We start from the raw sequence: 23,730 nt of genomic DNA on the forward strand, positions 1-23,730 counted from the left end.
GGGAGGCCGAGACGGGCGGATCACGAGGTCAGGAGATCGAGACCATCCTGGCTAACACTGTGAAACCCCGTCTCTACTAAAAAATACAAAAAACTAGCCGGGCGACGTGGCGGGCGCCTATAGTCCCAGCTACTCAGGAGGCTGAGGCAGGAGAATGTCGTGAACCCGGAAGGCAGAGCTTGCAGTGAGCTGAGATCCGGCCACTGCACTCCAGCCCGGGCGACAGAGCGAGACTCCGTCTCAAAAAAAAAAAGAAAAAAAAAAAAAAAAATCTTCAGTGACTAACTTCCCATTCCTGATGAGAATGAAGCCCAAACCTTTGCACATGATGTATTGATTAGGAAAACAGCAGCTACTATAAAAATAAACCCCACATTTTAGCAGTGTAACAAAATAGAAATTGATTTATTGGTCAAGTGAAATCTAAAACACATGATCCTGATTAGTGGTCAGCTCTCTGCCAAGTGATGATTCAGGGAACCAGCTTCCTTCCATCCTGTGGCTCCACTCTCTTTAACATGTGGCCTTCAGGGTCGCTGTGCCTAAGGTCATCTTCATCAAGCTAGACAGGGAAAAAAAAAATGAAGGATCTTTTTTGGAAAGTTTTATGGGCCAGACTTGAAAATGGAACACATTAATTAAAGGAGAAGCTTAAAAATGTGGTCCAGCTGTGTGTCCAAGAAAGAGAAAGAAACAGGTTCTGATAAACACATAGCAGGCTCTGGCTCACCTGACATTCAAAACTCTCTATACTCTGGCTTAAGTCTGTCTTTCCAATTTTATCTTCCATTATCCAATTATCCAACTGTAGCTTCTTTTTTGTTGTTGTTGTTGTTGGTTTTTGTTTTGTTTTGTTTTTTGAGACAGAGTGTCACTTTCTTCCCCAGGCTGGAGTGCAGTGGCACCATCCTGACTCACTGCAACCTCTGCCTCCTGGGTTCAAGCGATTCTCCTGCCTCAGCCTCCCAAGTAGCTGGGATTATAGCCACACGCCACCATACCTGGCTAATTTTTGTATTTTTAGTAGAGACGGGGTTTCACCAGTTGGCCAGACTGGTCTTGAACTCCTGACCTCACGTGATCCGCCTGCCTTGGCCTCCCAATGTGCTGGGATTACAGGAGCGAGCCACCATTCCTGGCCTCCAACTGTAGCTTTTATTCGGCTTTGCTGCAATCACAACCAACCCCAAAATCTAAGGGACTTACAACAACCAATGTTGGCTTCTGATTTATGTATATGCAGGTTGTGGGCAAGCAGCAACTCAGCTCCACAGGTCTTCTCATTCCCGGACCCAGGCAGAAGGAGCAACTCTCCTGTGGATTATTCCCATTCTAGTGGCAGAGAAGAACAAGAAAGTGGAAACTCATGTGTTCAAACATGGCATGAGTCACATCTGTTCACATCCCATCGCCAAATCATGAAACATGACAAAGCCCAAAGTCAATGACATGAGACATCTATTCCTTCTACAGGAGATACTGCAAGTCACATGGCAGTGGGCAGGAATGAGAGAGGAAATAATTTCAAACAATTAGTCCATCCACTACAACTGCCATTTTCCATCTGGAGTACGTGGCAGACATTGCTACCCAGCACTCTTTCCTCAGAATCCTCAACACAACATTTCAGGCAGACATTACCAATAATCCGAGTTTGCCTAAATAAATAAATAAAGGTTGAAATTGATGTGCTATTATGTGACTCTAGGCTCATTATCCATTCCCACCTCCAAATCTTTGCTTTGGCCTAGAATAAGCTTACCCTCTCCAGTCCCCATCTTGCCAAACTATCCAAATTTAATCTATTCTTCAAATATTTGAATATTTGAAAGTAATGACTATAATTAAAATAATGAATAACATTCATTATTTTAAAATAATGAATATTTTCTATTCATTATTTCAATAAAATTAACTGAATACCTAGCATAGTACCTGACACACATATCTGTTGAATTAATCTGTTTCACATTACCTTGTGCCTTGCACTGAGCATATAAATGCTCAGTGAACATGTGTCTCCTGTTAATGAACCAGCACTGTTCCCTAGAACAACGGGAGTTAGTATCACATGCCAGAGTTTCTGGACTGGGAGTATGGTGACTGCTTGTGCTTAAATCCTGATTCTGCTACTTACTAGCTGGATGACTCCAGGCAAGTCATTAATTGTGCCTCAATCTCATCATGTGTAAAATGGGGATAATAACAAGACATATTACATAAGCCTGTTGTATTAAATGGGAAAATTCTTAGCATAGTTTGAACAGATCATAAGCACCCATTTTTAGCTCTGAGACTGTTTTCTTACAGACCTTTATTTTGGGTGGAAGACAAGAGCCAAGAACACTTGAGACTTGGGTCCTTGAACAGACCTCACTCTTAACCCACTCCAGACCTTGAGCTACCTCCTCATCCAGAAACTGGTTCCCTAACTCATAAATCCTGACTAATGACACAGACACATCACCTTAATGTTTGTGCAGCCCAATAACTAATTGTTAAGTGCCTGGAGATCTTCAGATGAAAGACACTCAGGGCAGACACCGCATTCAGTCATAAAAGCAAAACACTACCAAAAAACTTGGAAAGGGCAGAAGCTCCATAACTTAGTGCAGTAGAGAATTAAAGCAGGCACCTAGGAAGAGGAAATCAATCCTTAAGACTGTAATCCTTTAATGCAGAGCCAGAGAAAGAGGTAATTCTAAATGCCTCTGACTAGAGGGATGGAGAATGGCGAGACGGGGGTAGGATGCTCAAGTCTGTAACGTGACTTGGGGTGTGGGAGACGTGTCAATCTTTCACCTCTCCTAAATAAAAACCGGAACGTCAACATATATTGTTATCCTAATTAAGCCACTTAAAAGGCTTGGGCAAACAGGCCCCTATAAGTGGCTTGTTTGTGAATTGCGACAGGTCCTGAATTATGCCAAGCTCCCTTTTCAATTTCATTCTTCTCATTCCACCGCTCCTACCACCACCTCAGGCAATTTTATCCTCTTCCTAGACCCAGAAGCCACTCTAGGGGAGCCCAGTCCAGATGCGTATGGTCAGGCCCCTTAGCACTGAAATCCTCAAGCTGGAAAAAAATGGTCAACTGTGCAGAACACAACATTCTTACAAGGCCTGTCCCTGAGGTTGAAGTAAAAAAGAAACTGCTTGCTATACCCCAGTTATCAGTTTCCTATACCCAAAATGGTGGGTAACTGTGGTGTAGTGGCAAGAACGTATGACGTGGAGTCAGCCAAGACTAGTGCAGTTCTACATTTCATAGCTTTGACACTTTACACTGGCTCCTTAACTGTACTTGAGTTTCTTCATCTATAAAGTGTGCATAACGCTAACGCCTATCTCACAGGTGGGTGTGAAAAGTACATGAGGGGACGGAACAGAAACCACTCTACCCACCGTTAAAGCGTTATACAGAAGGCGTTAGAGCCGTAAATCCTTCCCAGCCCCCAACAACGCACGTTACAAATCAGCAGCCACCCCTAATACAGCCGGCCCCGCCTAAGGGATCATGGGCCGTGAAGTCCTTTGGTGGCCACATCCTCGTTCTCTGTCATAGGAGTGAGAACTATGCCTCCCAGGACGCCGCGGTGAGGCCGCCACCACTGACGCCCTCTTCCCCGCCCTCCTTGCGCGCAGCCTTCTAGGATATGTAGTCCTAGATCCCAGCGCGCGGCGGCGAAAGGGCGCGGAAGAACCACAAAACCCAGAAGCCCTCGCGCCCACTCTTCTCCCTCCCCTCGAGAAGTCGGAGTGCTGTTTTTGTTGCTGGTGAAAGGTGAGGGGAACAGCTGATCCATCTGTTGGGTAAGAAACTTGGCCTAATTGGGGGCGATTTTATGGGAGGGCAGGGTTTCCCCACTTTCCAGTTTGGGGAAGGATAACGTAAGGGAACTGTCGAAGGGGAATGCAGGAGCGTTTGGGTTTTAACACTTTCCGTACTGGAGAAGCCACCCCCGCTGTTGGGGAGTTCTTAGTTTCAAGGGGACCCTGATTAGAGGGGGCGCCCCCTCGTCGTCCTCTCCTTCTTCTCAGTACGTCTCTATAAAGCTGATCCCTTTAGGGGAGCTGAAATCTGGTTATTCTCTGCCAGGCAAGACGTGTCCCCCACACGTCTTCCCTCTCTCCCCTACGCAAATCCAAAGGCCTTTACGACGCTGAATCCCTGGAGGAAGGGGGACCTTCCAAGTAGTAGAATGTCAAGGAACTCTAGAGCCCTACAGAGGAGGGGGCGGGACACCCGCTCTCCGCCCCCCATGTGAACATCTGAATCAGGCTACACACCTACATCTTAGGTGCCCAGAACTTTCTTTCGGACAGGAAGAACATTTACAGCTGTTACGGATTTTCTTTGTGGGGTGTATTTTAGTGTTCTCCAGGTATAGATCTTTGGGGACAACTTACCCCCACCCTTAGAAAGCTGGAAGAATTACATTTGGAAAAAACGTGGACTAGTTTCAACCAGGAATTTTTCAGAGAGATGAACATAAAAAAACCTTTTGTTCTACCTATTTTGGGGGCAGAAGTTGCTCCTTTTTGTGTTGCTGGCTCACCTTTATCCACTGAGTTTCTGTTTTCTTTTAAAGCTTCTGTCCCCTAGACTTCAGCCTCGTGTGGGTTTGTGATGTTTGCGTATGACTAGTGGCAATGGCTGGTTGGACATGTCGGCTGTGAGTGACACAGGAAGCAGATTAGTGGGCTGGAAAGGAGTGATGAATAAGAGGGCCATCTCACAGCCCTGGACTGAGGAGTTCTCTTGATCGTTATTATTGTTATCTGTCCTCACCCCACCCTCATATTTTCCAATTAACTCTCCCCAGCTAACTTGGAACACCCCTTCCTCTCAACCCCATCCTATAGTGTGTCTCCAGCTACCAATACAAACAGATGGAAGGATCGAGGCTGAGGGGAGCAGAGAGAAAATGAGGAGAGAAATACTAAAGTGAAACTAGTAGGTTTCTAGTCCTGCTGCAGGCACAGTCTGGAGAGAAGAATGTTAGGTTCTTTTTGAACTTATCTCCCCTTTCCTCAACGTTAAATATACATTTCCACTTCTTGGGGCCCCTTACTTCCCACTTTCTAGTCTGTTCCCTGCCCCAGGGTGGGGCTTTCCTGGCTCCAGGCCCCCATATTCCATCTCACCACCCCCACCACGTTCCTGCTAAGCGCCTCACTCCACCCTTGAAGTTGCCGCCTCCAGAATTCTTGACTTCCTGGAATAATAAGTCGAGGGACAGAACCTGTCTTTCCTTATATCCTCCCCTTCCCTTTGTCTCTTGGATGCCAGCAGAAGCTTTCTGCTTCCCTAGAATTCATGGGAGTAGATAGCTCAGAGAGATGAAAAGAGAGCTCAGGAGCCTAAGGATTTGGGCTGTCAGTTCACCCCAACCCCAAGCTGTATTCTAGCTAGGAAAACTCAACCATTCCTTTCAGAGATTAGTTGCTACTTTCTGATGTCATAACTCATTCCTGGATACAGCTGGGTCAACAAGCTTAGGAGTAGGCAAGGACACCTCTCAATGAGAGGGCCCCACACCTCAGTTGGATTTTGAATTCAAGAGCCAGGATGTGTGGGAGATGGGATGGAGAAATGGAGGCTGTCCACCAAGACTCAGTATCCCAGGCTCTATCTCACCTCAGTGTCCTTTTGGGAGCAAAATTAGAGAAGTCTGGACCCTCAGAAGGGTCTATGAGCCAGAGAGGGTATAGTGTGAGACAGGATGGGGACTGACTTGGAAGGCCAGACCTACATCCTAGAGACTAAGAGTGATACCTCAAAAATGTCCCATAACCCTCAAGGACTGGAAACCAGGTATGCCTTATCTCCAGGTGTAGTGGCAGGGGCTGTGAGTGTGTGGTGCTGGAGCTGTGTGGGGAAGGAGGTGGACTGGAGAGACTTTAGGATATCAACCCTTTCTTTCAGAGGAGGACAGATATCTTAAGGCCAGGATGGAAGAATCACCACTAAGCCGGGCACCATCCCGTGGTGGAGTCAACTTTCTGAATGTAGCCCGGACCTACATCCCCAACACCAAGGTGGAATGTCACTACACCCTTCCCCCAGGCACCATGCCCAGTGCCAGTGACTGGATTGGCATCTTCAAGGTATCTCTGGAACCCCTTTTGGCTTAAGTTTATGGGCTGTGGGTTGGTTGGAATAAGGGGAATGATTGGGCTCTTGGATTCTCAACCTCAGGTTGATAGAGAAGAAGAAAACATGTCACAGATGACAGAGGCCACCTGTGTAATCAAAGCTCATCTTTTCTCCATCTTAACCTTGTTCTTTACTGACACATTAGTGTCCCTCCACTTTCCCTTTCTCTTGTCATTGTTGCCACTGTAGCTCCATCCTGCCCCTCTCATTCAACCCCTCTGCCCTTTCTTCCATCCATAGAAGGTATTTCCATGACCATACCTTTCTCCAACCTTGGGCTTTCACAGGTAGAAGCTGCCTGTGTTCGAGATTACCACACATTTGTGTGGTCTTCCGTGCCTGAAAGTACAACTGATGGTTCCCCCATTCACACCAGTGTCCAGTTCCAAGGTACAAGGGAAGACGGAAAACTGGGAGAGAGGAGCCAAGGGAGTAGAAGTTTGAAAGAAGGTAGTGGGCTCAGAAACATTAAAAGTTAGGCACAAAGGACAAGGAAAATAAATGAAAATAAATATAATGAGAATATATCCAACAGGGCTCAGCAGATAGAGAATCATGGGATTATTGCAGAATCAGTGACTTAGAAACAGAAGGAACTTCAGAGGGCGTCTAGTCCCATGTCCTACCCAAAGAAGGAAAAACCAGGGAGTAAGGAAGACGGAAAGGTAGCATTATGTGGTGAGATGAGGGAACGACCTGGGTTCAAATCTCACCTCTAACATTTACAAGCTGTTTGGCCTTGGGCAAATTACATAACCTCCCTGTGTCTGTTATCTTAACAGTAAAAGGGGATGCCTGGTTTATAGAAACATTACGAGGATTTAAAATGAAAGCTGTAGTGGTGATCCCAGCACTTTGGGAGGCCAAGGTGGGTGGATCACTTGAGGTCAGGAGTTCAAGACCAGCCTGACCAACATGGCAAAATCCCGTCTCTACTAAAAATACAAAAAAAAATTAGCCAGGCATGGTGGTGCATGCCTGTAGTCCCAGCTACTCACGAGGCTGAGGCAGGAGAATCTCTTGAACCTGGGAGGCACAGGTTGCAGTGAGCCAAGATCGTGCCACTGCACTCCAGCTTTGCAACAGAGCAAGACTCTGTCTCAACATAAAATAAAAACTGTTACCACAGTGTCTGGTACATCGTAGGCACTCACTACATGGTGACTAGCATTATTATGATTATGATAGAGGGGGAGTGGGTTTGGGAAAGAAAGGAAGGAAAGGGATAGGCAGAAAGGAGAGAGAAGAGTACCCTAGGAAAAGAAATGGCCTATAGGAGGTGGAGAAGAGAAAAAACAGTATATGGAATACTGAGCAAGGGGCTGGAGCCAAGGACAGTGGATCATTTGGGGTCCTGGGTCCATTCTTCTTCCCACAGCCAGCTACCTGCCCAAACCAGGAGCTCAGCTCTACCAGTTCCGATATGTGAACCGCCAGGGCCGGGTGTGTGGGCAGAGCCCCCCTTTCCAGTTCCGAGAGCCAAGGCCCATGGATGAACTGGTGACCCTGGAGGAGGCTGATGGGGGCTCTGACATCCTGCTGGTTGTCCCCAAGGCAACTGTGTTACAGGTGAGAAAAGAGCAACAGAGTTATTCTCAGGCAAGGGAGTGGGAGACAGCATTGCAAGAGGGCCCTTCCCACCTCACCCTCCCCTCATCTGTGGCCTCAACTGAAGACCTCACTAAAAGTTAGACAAAGTCCTGCCTTCAGGAAAGTCTCAGTCTAACATAGACATACATGAACATGTAAGGCAGGAAAGGAGACCACCCACAGGCCAGTGTAACTCAGGATTTCATAAGAACTTTTGCAGCCTTCCTTCTCTATGCGCTACATACTGCCTTATGCCCTAGAGGAAGATCTAAAGGGTGGAGGGAGGCTACTCGAGGGAACATTCAGAGAAAAGGGAGTACAAGACCTGCTTCCAGGACGAGTGGGGAGTAAGAGCAGATAGGCAAGGCCCCAGACCTGTACTGTCCAATACCAAAGGCTCTTAACTATATATGGGTCTTGAGCACTTCAGATGCAATTAATCCAAACTGAGATGTACTATAAGGGTAAAATATACTCCAGATTTTGAAGACTTAGTATTTTTTAAAGAGAATGTAAAAGACTTCAATAATTTTTATTTTGGCTACATGTTGAAATGATATTGTTTGGGGTTTTTTTGTTTGTTTTTTGGGGGTTTTTTTCTTTCTTTCTTTTTTTTTTTTTTTTTTTTTTTGAGACAGCCTTGCTCTGTCACCTAGGAAGATGTTTATATCTCACATAAGTGAGAGATGTGTGATGAGCTCCTACTCTCTATTGTGTTTTCACAATCATGATTCTCATTTGAGCCTTACAACAATTCAGACTAAGGGATCATGTTACAAATGAGGACACAGAGACTTAGAGAAGTTAAGAAACTTGTTCAAAATCACATAGCCAGCTGGGTGTAGTGGCATGCGCCTATAGTCCCAGCTACTGGGGAGACACTGTGGTGGAAGGATTGCTTGAGGCCAGCAGTTTGAGGTACTGTATGCTATGGTTGCACCTATGGCTAGCCACTGCACTCCAGCCTGGGCAACATAGTGAGACCCTGTCTTTAAAAACAATCACATAGCTAGTAAAAATTGCATTGAAGATTGGAACTCAAGTCTGTCCAACTCCAGAGCAGATAGGGTAAAATCAAGGGAGCCATCCCTTGTGTTTGTGTTCATTGACGTGCCACACGAGGGATTCCTGCAATTTCTGGGTGAGGAAAGGGCCAGGCCTAGGGTGGGGAAAGGTAAGAGGGATGGGCAATTCAGAGTGCCGTGAGCTGGTGCATCTGACTGGGTGGTGGACAGGATTCGGTAGCACACCGAGCATCCCCTTCCTCACCTCTTTATAGCCCAAAGCTATGTAATTTCCCAACCCCAGAATGCACCTGGAGAGTGGTAAGGATAGAACCTTAGAAGGGGTACTCCACCAGCACACTCCCCTTCTCCTCCTGCCGCCTGTAGAACCAGCTCGATGAGAGCCAGCAAGAACGGAATGACCTGATGCAGCTGAAGCTGCAGCTGGAGGGACAGGTGACAGAGCTGAGGAGCCGAGTGCAGGAGCTCGAGAGGGCTCTGGCAACTGCCAGGCAGGAACACGCGGAGCTGATGGAACAGTATAAGGTGGGAGCTGGGCCAGGTAGGGGGTAGGGTCTGGCTGCTCATCCAGCGTGCAAAATCTAAACCCACTGAAGACAGTGAAGGAGAGATGTTAGTGGGCTTTTATGATGGTTCTGACATCAAGAAAATAGGTTTAAGGGGTAATGGTTGGGATTAAACTTGATATGACAAGAGAAGTGTTCCAAACTTGTAATGAGACTCAGTTCTTTGAACATAAGAATGCTGAGGTAAGGTGGAGGTGGCCACGTTGATAGGTAAAGGAATGTTCCAGCAGTTTCTTTTTCAAGGAAGGCAATGTGATAGCCAGGTGGGAGCAATCAGACCCTGGTGTGCTCTTCCTAAGCCTTTGTTCCACTACTTGAGAGATGAGTCCCAACCTCCCTTTTCTTCTTGGGGAAACTTAATTTCAGGGGATTTCCCGGTCCCATGGGGAGATCACAGAAGAGAGGGACATCCTGAGCCGGCAACAAGGAGACCATGTGGCACGCATCCTGGAGTTGGAGGATGACATTCAGACCATCAGTGAGAAAGTGCTGACGAAGGAAGTGGAGCTCGACAGGTGAGGGGAGGCCACTGACCCCATCACTTCCTCTCCCTTCCATGACCCCCACACTCCAGCCCCCTCTCTCAGGCAGGCAGACCTGCTGTCTGCCTCACATGCTTTCTCTTTCCCTCCTACCCTCACTCATGCTAGTCCAATTACTGGGGATACCCTTTTCTGCCGAGCTCTCTACCATCTTTCCGCACGCTATTCTGTATTCCTTTGCTTTGGAAATAATCATAGTTACCACTTATCGTGCAACAAAAACTGAGCAAGAGCTAGGAGTGGAAGATTTGGAAGAAGAGAATGGATGGAAGTCAGTGCAAGATAAGAGAGGATGGATTTCAGATTTGGCAGCAGGAAAGATAAGATTAGACTGTGTTCTTACTATTAAGAAACATTAGAACTGGTGATCCAGGAATGTTATGGAATCTCTCCTCTGGAAAAAAAGATACAAATCATAGACTCTTAGCATTGGGAATGTAAGGTATGTATGAGGGTATATAAGAGGTCACTCTCAGGAGGCAGCCTCTTTAACATTTGACAGCTGTCATTTTTGTATCTCTTGTATTGAGCCAAACTCTACTCTCCTATAACTTACCAGGGGGTCCCGAGACCTCTGGAGCCACATAAAATAAATTTCTTTCTTCTTCCAGAAAGTTGTTTCCTCTACCAAGTAGCATAAATATTGACCACCACCTCCCATGTCTGCCCTTCAAATTTTCACCAGTTTAAACACTCTAGTTCCTTATTTTATTAAATGACATAATTATATTCCATTTAGTACTGGTAGATGGGATATTTTAAAAAACTGTTTAAGGCTGGGCGCAGTGGCTCAAGCCTGTAATCCCAGCACTTTGGGAGGCCAAGACAGGTGGATCACGAGGTCAGGAGATCGAGACCATCCTAGCTAGGTCAGGAGATCGAGATCATCCTGGCTAACACAGTGAAACCTCGTCTCTACTAAAAAATACAAAAAAAAAAAAAAAAAAAAAAAACTAGCCAGATGAGGTGGCAGGCGCCTGTAGTCCCAGCTACTCAGGAGGCATAATCCCGGGAGGCGGAGCTTGTAGTGAGCTGAGATCCAGCCACTGCACTCCAGCCTGGGCGACAGAGCGAGACTCCATCTCAAAAAAAAAAAAAAAAAAAACTGTTTAAAAGAAAGAGGCATTCTATCCAAGGCCCAAAGTAATAAGTGAGTTCATCTGAGAGGCTTCTTCAGGATATGTTAGCCTCACCCTAGGGAAATATTAGATGTCGACATTCTAAGTCATAGGTTAGGAAAGCAGTGGTCAGATTGAGCATCTGGAAAAGATTAGAGGGTGTCTAGACCAGGGGTCAACAACTATGCCCCACAAGCCAAATCTAGCCTGCCACCTGTTGTATAACCCAGGTAAGAATGGTTTTTACATCTTTTAATGGTTAAGAACAAATTAAAAGAAGAATATTTTGTAACGTGTGAAAGTTGTATGAACTTCAAATCTGTGTTCAAGTTTTATTGAAACATCATGCTCATTCATTTACATATTGTCAGTGGATGGTCCTGCACTACAATGGCAGAGTTGAGTAGATGCCACAGAGACCACATGGGCTGCAAAGCATAAAATCTTTACTATCAGGCCCTTTACAGAAAGAGTCTGCCAACTTCTGATCTAGATCAAAAGTTTATGATCAATAATGACTGCCCTTGTCTCAAAAAGACTAGATTCTAGTCTCTTGATTGAGTGAAAACAATGGGACCCATCAGCAAAACATTCCTTAAAATATTACATAAAAAGATAAGAAAAACTATTGCTTTCTAAATTCTTCTCTAGAACCTGGAATCTTGGTTTCCTGGGGCTTAGAACTGGAACTGGCTTAGGGATTTATGCATCCCAGAGTGAAATGGAGCTCTGGGCCTAGAGCAGCAGCAGCAGAGCACAAGACAGAGGCCTGAGTCCATTCCTTCTCTGGGTGGAGCAGATTGTCTGACATGTCATCCCACCAATCACAGGCTTAGAGACACAGTGAAGGCCCTGACTCGGGAACAGGAGAAGCTCCTTGGGCAACTGAAAGAAGTACAAGCAGACAAGGAGCAAAGCGAGGTAAGGGGCTCAGAGTTGATTTGCTTTCTCCATTGTCCAGTCAGTGTTTGATTCCCTTTCGAGAGCCAGACACCAAAGGGAATAAAAATATAAAGAAGACATTGACATCGTGTGCACTCCACTAAGGAATATAAGACATATACCCAAATCAGGATTAGTCAGAGTGGAAAAGTGGAATATAAGAGTGTCACAAGAGAAATCTTTTTTTTTTTTTTTTTTAGTTTTTTGGAGACAGAGTCTCACTTTGTCTCCTATGCTGGAGTGCAGTGGTACAATCTCAGCTCAGTGCAACCTCTGCCTCCTGGGTTCAAGCAACTTTCATGTCTCAGTTACCTGAGCAGCTGAGATTACTGGCGCATGCCACCATGCCCAGCTAACTTTTGTATTTTTAGTAGAGACAAGGTTTCACCATGTTAGGCAGACTGGTCTTGAACTCTTGACCTCAAGTGTTCCGCCCACCTCAGCCTCCCAAATTGCTGGGATTACAGGTGTGAGCCACTGCACCTGGCCTCAAGAGAAATCTAATAAAAGTATTGTGGAGCTCCAGGGAGGTGTATGAGTACACATCTTGTTACAGACATAAGAAAAGACTTTTTAAAAGGGGTGTGGAGGCCAGGCACAGTGGCTCACGCCTGTAATTCCAGCACTTTGGAAGGCCAAGGCAGGCGGATCACCTGAGGTCAGGAGCTCAAGACCAGCCTGGCCAACATGGTGAAACCCCATCTCTCTATAAAAATTAGCCAGGTGTGTCAGGTGCCTGTAATCCCAGCTACTCAGGAGGCTGAGGCAGGAGAATCACTTGAACCCGGGAGGCAGAAGTTGCAGTGAGCCTAGATCACACTATGGCACTCCAGCCTGGGCGACAGAGTGAGACTCTGTCTCAAAAAAAAAAAGCAGGGGAGGGCCATGGCTGGGCATGGTAGCTTACACCTGTGATCATAACACTTTGGGAGGCTGAGGCGGGAAGATTGTTCAAGCCCAGAAGTTCAAAACCAGCCTGGGCAACATAGTGAGACCCCATCTCTACAAAAAATTTTAAAAATTAGCCAGGCATGGTGGCATGCACCTGTAGTCCCAGCTACTCAGGAAGCTGAAGTGGAAGGATTGCTTGAGCCCAGGAGGTCAAGCCTGCGGTGAGCTGTGATCGCACCCCTGCACTCCAGCCTGGGTGACAGAGCAAGATTCTGTCTCAGAAAAAAAAAGGGATGGGGTGTAGGGCATGTAGTAGCCTAGTACTTTCAAACCTTTTTAGCAGAACCCTTTCCTCTCCTCCCACCAATAAAGTTTTTCATCTTGTGTGGACTCTCACTGAATAAACAAAAACAATATTTTATTACTATGAATTTATTTTCATAAATCTGAATGTATAACATTTACTTGAAAGGTAATGAAAGCAATTAGGTAATATTGAGGCATACCAAACTTTGAAATGAGAGGCTATGGATGACTGTTCTGTCAGCCTCAGCAACTAATATATTTCTGTATTTTATTTTGGTTGTGCAATATTGAGAACACCTTGAGTCACACACAAGTAGGTGCAAATGATAACAATTTTTAAACTGTCCACCTTGCAACTCAGTTTACTCTTCAATTCAATAGAAAATACAATAGAAACTATTCTGAGCTTTGCACAAAAATGAATTAACCTGGAAACACATGCCAACTGGTGATCTCCAGTGTGTTAACTTGTGATTTTATGCGTGTTTGTTTGTTTCTTTGTTTTGAGACAGAGTTTCATCTTGTTGCCCAGGCTGGAGTGCAGTGGCGTGATCTTGGCTCACTGCAACCTCTGCCTTCCAGGTTCAAGCGATTCTTCTGTCTCAGCCTCCTGAGTAGTGGGATTACAGGCACCCGCCACCACGCCCGGCTAATTTTTTGTATTTTTAGTAGAGATGGGGTTTCACCATGTTGGCCAGGCTGGTCTCGAACTTCTGACCTCAGGTAATCTGCCTGCCTCAGCCTCCCAAATCACACTGAGATTACAGGCGTGAGCCACTGCACCCGGCCTTGTGTTATTTTTTTTTTTTAACATAATTGTTAATAATTTAGAGAACATTCAAATCAAATATCTGCAGAACTCCTAAATCCCTTCTTCAGTACCCTGGGTTTGTGTGGAAGATCGTTAAAAACCCTTTGCTCAGCAGTGAGAATAGGTAGAATTTGCATAGACAGAGATGAGAGTGAGGATATTCTAGGAACAGAGAAAGACGTGAGCAAAGGCTTAAAGGGCAGAACACTCAGGACAGCTGAATGTGTGGGTGAAGTGTTTGAGATGAGGCCTAGGTTAGACTGTGGAGGATCTTGAGCTTCATTTTTATTCCACAAGCAGTGAAAGGCTTTGATGATTTTTCAGGCAAGGGTGACATGAACTGTACTTATGGCCAGGTGTAGTGGCCCACACCTGTAATCCCAGCATTTTGGGAGGCGAAGGCAGGAGGATCCCTCGAGCTCAGGAGTTCAAGACAAGCCTGGGCAACATAGTGAGACCCTGTCTCATCTCTAAAAAAAAGAAAAAAAAACACAAAAACTAGGCAGGCGTGGTGGCACATACCTGTAATCCCAGCTACTTGGGAGGCTGAGTTGAGACAATTGCTTGAGCCCAGGAGTTGGAGGCTGCAGTGAGCTGTGACCATGCTGCTTCACTCCAGTCTTGGCAACAGAGTCAGATCCTATCTCTGAAAAAGAACATAACTGTACTTAAAAAATCAGAACTGTACCTAAAGAAGAAGAATCTGATTGCCTTGTGGAGAATGAGCTAGTTATGAAGTTGTTCAGTAGTCTAAGCAAGAAATAACCAGAGTCAGATAACGTGGTTGTGGTGGTAACAGAGAAGAGCAAATGGCTGTGACCAGGATGCAGAAGCAATAGGCTTTTCTGTGGGCTGCTAGGGAGAGGACAGAGCCAAGCATGGCACCAAGGACACCAGGTTACTCCATTCTGAGTAACGTGGGAGCTAGTTGTTACCATGGACGGAAATAAGAGTAGGAAAGACTGGGATGGGGTGGGAGGTAGACTGTTGAGTTTGAGGGGCCTGTAGGGCATGAAGACTAAGTTTTGATTTAAGAGAAAGAATGGAGTAGCAGAAATGGTACATGGAATGCCTAGATGGAAGACCTGAGGCTATAATGCTGGATACCTCAATTTGGGAGCTGGAGACTGGATATGCAGGATTGAGTCCTTTGAGCTGAGAACCCAAGAAGGGCTGGAAATAGTTGAAGGCTTGAGTGTGTGTTAAATCTGAGAAGTGGAACCTTGACCACTCTCATCACAATGGTTCACCTCCCGAGCCACCCCAACACACATACCCCTTTCCTTATCTGCTTTCCACTTCCATCAGGCTGAGCTCCAAGTGGCACAACAGGAGAACCGTCGCTTAAATTTGGACCTGCAGGAGGCCAAGAGCTGGCAAGAGGAGCAGAGTACTCAGGCCCAGCGACTGAAAGACAAGGTGGCCCAGATGAAGGACACCCTCGGCCAGGCCCAGCAGCGGGTGGTGAGTGAGGCCCCTTGGCAACAGGAAACAGGGAAAGTTCCAAGGGCAAGTTATAGAAAAGCCTAAGTGTCTAAAGAGAAGGGGAAAGACATGGCTAAAGACTAAACAACACAACCCCGAGTCCTAATGCAGTGGAGTGGAGGGAGCCTGGTTACCTCCCCGGCTGACAAACGATTCACTGGGAACTCTGATCTCCATCTCCTTCTTTCTCCTGAGGCTGAGCTGGAGCCCCTGAAGGAGCAGCTTCGAGGAGCCCAGGAGCTTGCAGCCTCAAGCCAGCAGAAAGCCACCCTTCTTGGGGAGGAGTTGGCCAGCGCAGCAACAGCCAGGGACCGCACCATAGCCGAACTACACCGCAGCCGCCTGGAAGTGGCTGAAGTTAACGGCAGGCTGGCTGAGCTCGGTTTGCACTTGAAGGAAGAAAAATGCCAATGGAGCAAGGAGCGGGCAGGGCTGCTGCAGAGTGTGGAGGTAGAGGGATAGGGGGGCATCTGGCAATCTGATGACCACTGCCCCCACCTCTGTGGGGGCTCCTACATGTGGTTAGACCCTTTGGGAGGAGAGAAGAGGGGTTGAGAACCTTAGAGGACTCAGGGGTGGAGAGGGGCTTTGAGGGAGGTACACTTTCTAGGCATGACCCATCCCTAACCGGGGTATCCCAATCCTGATCACCAGAGTACCTTCCTTGGAACACAAACGTTTTCTGTCCTAGGCCCCAGACCCTGCCATAATACCTGTTTCTGATCAAGCAGCACCTGCCTTCATGTCCTGTCCTTCATTCAGAGGGTATAGGAAATGAAGGCAAAAGGGGGAAAGTGCTCTAAAAACGATGCTTTAAATAAAGGAAAGGACACACAGTAAGGGATAGTGCTATTGACAGTGGCGTTCCTTTTTCTTCCCCTCTCACCCTCCCATTTTCCTTCTTGGCTATCTCCCAGGCAGAGAAGGACAAGATCCTGAAGCTGAGTGCAGAGATACTTCGATTGGAGAAGGCAGTTCAGGAGGAGAGGACCCAAAACCAGGTGTTCAAGACTGAGCTGGCCCGGGAAAAGGATTCTAGCCTGGTAAGGCACCCAGCCACCAAGGATCCTGCCCTGTGGCCTCCTGAGGCGTCTATACCCCTTCTCTCTGTCTTGGGTATGGGCTCAGAAGTACTAGGTGTCCACTTACATGTTGGGTGGCATTTCACTTGCACAAGCAAGCCCTCGTTGGTTTGAAATACGCATTTTTTGCCGGGCGCGGTGGCTCAAGCCTGTAATCCCAGCACTTTGGGAGGCTGAGACAGGCGGATCACAAGGTCAGGAGATCAAGACCATCTTGGCTAACACGGTGAAACCCCGTCTCTGCTAAAAAATACAAAAAACTAGCCGGGCGAGGTGGCAGGCGCCTGTAGTCCCAGCTACTCGGGAGGCTGAGGCAGGAGAATGGCATAAACCCGGGAGGCGGAGCTTGCACTGAGCTGAGATCAGGCCACTGCAGTCCAGCCTGGGCGACAGAGCGAGACTCCGTCTCAAAAAAAAAAAAAAAAATGCGTTTTTTTCTGCTTTCAGGGCACACATCTCGGCCCAGTAGAGGTGACTTAGGAGAATTATAGAGTGGCTCCTTGGTGTGACCAAGGCCTCTGCACCCCAGCCTATAGGCAGTCATCCAGGACCCACTCGAGAGGCAGAGACTAAGACTTAGAAAACTGAGTCTCTGGGGCCCAAGACACAAGACTCATGGAAGAAGAGTGTTGGGAATCCCCGTGTGTGTCAGAGCAGGAAAGAAGCAGAGACATGGGGAGACCTGATTCTAGATTGTTGGTCCTGGTCCCAGAGCCCAGGTTCTTGGGGGTACATTCTAGGCTCCAGATTCCATCGGGCCCTCTTCCCTCAGGTACAGTTGTCAGAAAGTAAGCGGGAGCTGACAGAGCTGCGGTCAGCCCTGCGTGTGCTCCAGAAGGAAAAAGAGCAGTTACAAGAGGAGAAGCAGGTGAGCACCCAGGCCCTGTAGATGCCACAGGTGAGGAGCTGAGGGCTAGAAACTTTGTAAATGCCTGTCATCTCTTGGCTTAGAAACTGTTCTCTCCAAGAGGGCCCATACCCTGGCTTCTCTTATTAGCGGACTTGGCAGGACAGGGGATGATCTCTGGGAGAAGGGAGGGATGTAAGTGGTGAAGCAGGGGTGCTGCGGGGAATGTCTGCCTGAAGTCACCCCAATCTTTGCTGAAGGCATCTAATCCTGAGGAGCTAAGAGTTCTTCTTGGGTGCAGAGAATGGCTCTGCAGGCTAGCAAGGTTGGTACCTTCACTTTCCCTAGCACCTGCCTTTTTCCTTCCCAATTCCAGGAATTGCTAGAGTACATGAGAAAACTGGAGGCCCGCCTGGAGAAGGTGGCAGATGAGAAGTGGAATGAGGATGCTGCCACAGAGGATGAGGAGGCCACTGCAGGACTGAGTCTGTATAACCCCAGTCTTGTAACACCTCTTCCCCCTCTCTACCCTCCACTGTTGAGGAAGGCTCCATGTAACCTTGCTGGGAGCTGCCTCTGCCTTCTATGTGTTTTGCCTTTTCTTTCCCAGACCCTGGCCCCTGTTTAGTCTAATGATACCCCTCATCCAGAGGAGACAGCTGGTCCAGCCTTCTCACAACACATCCTTCTTTCTTCTCTGCCTGCTTCATCTCCTACAGGCTGCCCGGCAGCTCTGACAGACTCGGAGGATGAGTCCCCAGAAGACATGAGGCTCCCACCCTATGGCCTTTGTGAGCATAGAGACCCAGGCTCCTCTCCTGCTGGGCCCCGAGAGGCTTCTCCCCTCGTTGTCATCAGCCAGCCGGCTCCCATTTCTCCTCACCTCTCTGGGCCAGCTGAGGACAGTAGCTCTGACTCGGTGAGCAGTGGAGGAGCCTGCACGGAAGCAGTAAGGAGGGGTAGGGCCAAACCCAAGTGTCCCAGCCTGGAGTGCAGCATGATCTTGGCTCACTGCAGCTTCTGCCTCCTGGGCTGAAGCAATCCTCCCACCTCAGTCTCTCAAGAGTAGCTGGGACCACAGGCACGCACCCCCAGCTAGTTAGAGCAAGAACCTTAGCCATACAGGGCTCTCTTTTTCCCAGGAGAGAAGAGGCAGGCCCAGCCTCTCTTCAAGGCCACACCAACAGATACCATCCCAAAACCCAGACCAGCCCAATAGCCTCACTGCTTCTCCCCCGCACTCATTCTCTTATTATCCACCAGCCCTTCAAAACGCCTCTCCTGCCCCACCCTTCCTAAGCCCCTCAGGTCACTATCCTAGCCTTGGCTGCTCTTCCCATACTGTCCCAATGTGCTGCTCCCCCATCTTGGAACACCACCCCAAAGCCCAACCCTATCTCTTCGGCATCCAGGAGGCTGAAGATGAGAAGTCAGTCCTGATGGCAGCTGTGCAGAGTGGGGGTGAGGAGGCCAACTTGCTGCTTCCTGAACTGGGCAGTGCCTTCTATGACATGGCCAGGTGAGTTCAACCAGCAAGGCCAGGAGGGAGGTGGTAGGAGGTCAGAGGGAAAGGGCATCTGTGTGGACAGTCACCAGGCCCTGCTCCCAACCCCTTCCCTTCTTGGCCTCAGCCAAGAAAAGGAGATACAGGTATGGTTAACAATGAAAATGACTCACTGCTCCAAATCCCAGATGCCTTCAGGTAATGCCTCCCCCTATCTTATCAATGCACTCAGAGGTCCTGCCTTTAACTGGCTTCTGTGTTGTTCTAGCACCATCTTCTGCAGAGCCCAAATTGCCCTGCTTCCCCTCTCTCCTGCCTCTACCCCTTCCCCAACTACCAGGTAGGTACCTAGGATCCTCCGGGGAGGAAGGGAGGTGACCATGGACCCCAGGGATAGGAGCAGAGAGAAGACTGGGATCCAGCATCCATCTGGCTACACCTGAAATGCTTTCCCTCTTCCCTCACTTCCCTGGGTGACCGTTAGGGAAGGGAACCTACAGGGGTGGGGGTTTCAGGTATCAGATTGTCCCCTTCTGCCTTCCCTTTTATTCCCAGGGTCAAGGGGCAGGCACAGGGAAGAGAGATTTGATCATCTAGTCCCAGTTTTGCCTGGATGTGAGATGGGCTCAGGGCAGGGAGGGGGTGATGCTGTCATCCTTCTCGGCTGGAGCAGGAAGATGAAGGACGATGTCAGACTCATTTTCAGCCTCATTAGGCAGCAGACGGAGATAGAGGGCGGAGAGCAGGAGGTTGGGGGATGGGCTCTGCACTGCAGAGACCAGCAGAGACTAAAGAAGAGGGGACATGGGGAACTGGAAAAATAAGGCTTCCAGAATTGTGGGGAGAAAGACGCTGTGGGAGAGGCCAGGATGCTGCATTTGGCACAGGATAACCTGGGAACCCAGGCACATGGGTCCTGCTCCCTGAAGTCTGCAAGTCAAGAAGGGAACAGAGCACGCCGACCCTCTCCCTTTCCCCTCTGTCTCTCTTAGTGGCTTTACAGTGGGTCCCCTGTCAGAAACCAGCACTGGGGGCCCTGCCACCCCCACATGGAAGGAGTGTCCTATCTGTAAGGAGCGCTTTCCTGCTGAGAGTGACAAGGATGCCCTGGAGGACCACATGGATGGACACTTCTTTTTCAGCACCCAGGACCCCTTCACCTTTGAGTGATCTTACTCCCTCGTACATGCACAAATACACACTCACGCACACACACACTCACACACATGCATACACTTAGGCCTCATGCCCATTTTCTATCACACTGGGCTCCATGATATTCTGTTCCCTAAGAACCGCTTCTGTGTGCCCTGTTTTCATCCCAAGATTTCTCAGTTCATCCTCTCCTACCTGGCTCTTTTGTCCCAGGGAGGGGTCCTGTTCGGAAGCAGTGGCTGAATTTACCCCCTGAAGGTGGTTTTGGAGGAACCAGGATGGAGGAGGCCTTCCCCTGTGGGAATAGAATCGTCCACTCCTAGCCCTGGTTGCTTCTGATACTCACACAGCCACTGCACACACACACTCACTCACACTCCCTTGTCTGATGCCCCAAAGCCAATTCCTGGGGCACCCTACCCTCTCTAATTTGGGGTTTCTGTTTGTTTACCTGAGTTTTCTCTGTGGCCTGCATAGAGGCAGCAGCATGGACATCACAGCCTCTCAGGTCCCTTTTGGTTCTCAGCTTTGTTGGTTCCTCTTTCTGTTCCCCCATTGCCTTCTGCGCCCCACCCTGGCCTTTTCCATAACCTTAGGTATTCAGTTTGGAGGGTTTTTTGTATTTTTGAGGATTCCTGTATACTGTATCCTGTCCTCGCATCTCCTCACATGGAAAGAAATAATGTATTTGTGCCTTCTGTGAGGGATGGCGGGAACAAGTGGTCCCAGGTATCCCCATTTCCCAGCCCCCTCTCCCTCTCCAGGTCCCCCCATAGCAATAAAAGCTTCCCCCTGATATCCGTCCCTTTGTAGTTTGAACAAATATATTTATATGATATGTATGACTGTTGTCACAAAATTTGTTCTTACCATGAGGTGTGACTGGAGCACAGAGCCCAAACCTCCGGCTCTTAGACCCTGGTGGAGGGAGGAGGGAAAGAGGGGACGCATCCCTACCTCATGGCAGGGGATGCTGGGCAGTTACTCTCCTGTCATGCCTCCTGCTGTGCTGGCCACCAGTGGGTTGTCTCAAGTGGGAGTCTGGCTTGGATAATACGGCAGTTGGGGGGGAAACAAACTGATGGGTCCATGTCAGTTCTGCTCAGAGTTTAGCCCCAGGGTGGGTGGGTGCTGTGGAAAAGTGGGACAAGTTTTCCACTGCCCAGACCTTCACCTTCCATAGCAGCCATCACTGTACCTTACGCCAAAGGACAGGCTTTATTCCTGTCAAGAGTATACACCTTTGAGTATCTACTTAGTAAAAAATGCCCTAAGCCTTATACCTCTAAAGGCGATTTTATATTCCTCCGGTTTCTGTTTCTGTTGCTTTCTCTGTTGCCATCCCCTCATACCTGTGTGCACACTCTGACTCAACAGTCACAAAAACACATTCATCCACTTAACCAGCTTCACAAGCTAGACAGACACATACACAGCATCGTAAAGCATTTGTTAAGGACCTGCACATTCACCACGGCTCTCAGCAATGCCCTGCACAAGCACATGCCTACAACCCCCTTATCCTCCAACCCAATAGCTCCCTTCTCCGCTGCCCTCCACTCCCTTCAGGGGCCCTGTGTGGACCACCCCCACCATTCCCTGTCTCCATTCACCTGAAATGCTCCTGTCCACCCCCTTTCCAGCCCCACCTGGATGACATCTTACCTCCTTCCTTCTTCCCTCACGTCTCTGTCTCCTAGCAACCCCATCTCGTTCCCTGAATCCCTTCCAAGGAAATTAGAGATAATGGATCTCTCCTCTCTCCATCTCAACCCCTCTTTATTGATCCTCCTTTAATGAAAGTTAATTATAACAATGATTTAATTAATAGAATCCCTCTCTTCCTTTATTGCTTCCCGTATTAAGACTATTAATAAATACGAGCTGGGCTGACAGAGGCATCCATCACCCGCGTGGGATTCCCCCATCCCTCCTTTTACCTTCCCCCTCTCCCCCTCCCTCTCTTGGCCTATAAACTTGCCGGGGTAGTGGGGGTTAATCAGAGAGGAATTATGAGCCAACATCCCCAGCAGGAGGTGCATTTAATGAAATCATGTGTGATTTATTTTCTGGGGGAGGTTGGGGCGAGAAGAATCTGGGACCCACACCTCCTGGCTTCCAGAGGATAGCTGCCTGGTGCCAAAAAGGAGAAAAGTAGACAAACAGGGACCCAGGCCTCTGCTCCCATGCCACAGCCCTTGCCAAGCCACATATATACCCACAGGAGCCACATGGCTAGCTTCACAAGGCCACTGATACAGACGCTGTCAGACAAAGCACTTAAGAGGACTGTGGTATAGGTTTTGTTCTTTCCCACCTCCAAAACTTCACATGGGTCCTTCTCACCTTCCTTTCTCTCCAGCCCTATTCTGCTTCACTGTCCCGAATCTGCTTCATACTCCCCTCCTCCATGAAGCCCCCCAATCCCCCACCAGGCTCCTCAACATGGATATCTAGAGTTTCTAGCTGCTGCTTTCTCTACCCTTTGTGTATCTTTCTGGTGTGCAATCTGCAGTTTCAGACAGGGTGCCACAAAAGTGTGGGGCCATTTCTCCTCCTTACTCATGATTTGCCTATCCCAGTATCCAAAGCATGGCCCCCGACACAGAGGGAGCTCAAGGAAGGGTAATTGACTGCATGGGCCAGAGGAAACCCAGGGGCAGCCGAGTTCCAATTCTAGTTCTCTCTCCTACTCACTGAGTGGTATTTGGTAACTCAAGCCTTTCTTCTTCTTCTTTTTTTTTTTTTTTTTTTTGAGGTGGAGTCTCACTCTGTTGCCCAGGCTGGAGTGCAGTGGCCGGATCTCAGCTCACTGCAAGCTCTGCCTCCTGGGTTCATGCCATTCTCCTGCCTCAGCCTCCTGAGTAGCTGGGACTACAGGCACCCGCCACCACGCCCGGCTAACTTTTTTGCATTTTTAGTAGAGATGGGGTTTCACCATGTTAGCCAGGATGGTCTCGATCTCCTGACCCCGTGATCCACCCGCTCGGCCTCCCAAAGTGCTGGGATTACAGGCATAAGCCACCGCGCCCGGCCTAAGCCTTTCTTCTTATCTCTCTTCTATAATGGATCATCCCTTTCCTCCCTGCTCCCCAGCATCCGTGCAGAAGCTGATAGACCTGAATGGGCTTGAGACTCTAATGTGAAAGGAGATGTCAGCCAAGTAGCAAATAGGAACGCATGTCAGTATTTGGTGGTGAAAGAATGGATCCAAACACACCACTCCCCACTTATTGAACCTCAATGGCCGCCTGTTACCTACAGGAACGAGCAATGTAGATTGCTTAGTGTGCCAGTCAGGGTCTTCACCATCTGGTCCCAACTTGCCCTTCCATTTCCCATCTACCCTAAGGAACCCTGTACTCCAGTATAACAGAACCATTCCACAAAAACATGCACTACTTTCCTCCTAGCTCAAAGGATACCACCTGCATGAAGCCTTACTTGACTGTCCTCAGTTATCCTTTGACATACCACATAGAGCACTTTATAAAAAGATGCTACATGTGTTTACAACTTTTTCTTCTCCCTAAACTATAAGCAACTTGAGGGCAGATTCTGTGCTTATACATCACTGTGTTCCTAAAATCTAGTATAGAGACTGGAACATAGGACCAGTCCTCCAAAAATAATCTTTAAATTATTTTAATGAAATGTTTTATACATACAAAATAATATATGTAATGAATAATAAAATGAACATCAT

At 48.1% G+C, this 23,730-nt stretch overlaps 1 protein-coding gene and 1 long non-coding RNA gene across 5 annotated transcripts; one reads left to right on the forward strand and one right to left on the reverse strand.

Moving 5' to 3' along the window:
- Positions 1-375: 375 nt before the first annotated feature.
- LOC117090027 lies at positions 376-4,644 on the reverse strand. The gene is made up of 3 exons (XR_004439863.1): positions 4,560-4,644; positions 1,207-1,332; positions 376-562 (listed from the first exon to the last, which is right to left on the reverse strand). It is a non-coding gene; the product is annotated as an uncharacterized LOC117090027 (long non-coding RNA).
- Positions 3,682-20,866, forward strand: CALCOCO1 (calcium binding and coiled-coil domain 1). Of its 4 annotated transcripts, none has more exons than XM_033221844.1 (16): positions 3,683-3,813; positions 5,930-6,111; positions 6,448-6,550; positions 7,539-7,729; positions 9,142-9,300; positions 9,708-9,856; positions 11,832-11,922; positions 15,260-15,415; positions 15,632-15,886; positions 16,354-16,479; positions 17,291-17,386; positions 17,742-17,850; positions 18,085-18,284; positions 18,778-18,884; positions 19,138-19,209; positions 19,862-20,866. In XM_033221844.1, the coding sequence occupies exons 2-16, from the start codon at positions 5,956-5,958 to the stop codon at positions 20,037-20,039; spliced, it is 2,148 nt and encodes a 715-aa protein (XP_033077735.1). In that variant the 5' UTR covers positions 3,683-3,813; positions 5,930-5,955; the 3' UTR covers positions 20,040-20,866. The 4 variants fall into 4 exon arrangements, with proteins under 4 accessions (XP_033077738.1, XP_033077735.1, XP_033077737.1 ...); XM_033221845.1 differs by lacking the exon at positions 3,683-3,813 and adding an exon at positions 4,887-4,957; XM_033221847.1 differs by lacking the exon at positions 15,632-15,886 and having other exon boundaries at positions 3,682-3,813.
- Positions 20,867-23,730: the final 2,864 nt, after the last annotated feature.

The sequence above is a fragment of the Trachypithecus francoisi genome, unplaced genomic scaffold (assembly GCF_009764315.1).
Source record: "Trachypithecus francoisi isolate TF-2019V2 unplaced genomic scaffold, Tfra_2.0 Lachesis_group11, whole genome shotgun sequence".
NCBI classification, from domain to species: domain Eukaryota; kingdom Metazoa; phylum Chordata; class Mammalia; order Primates; family Cercopithecidae; genus Trachypithecus; species Trachypithecus francoisi.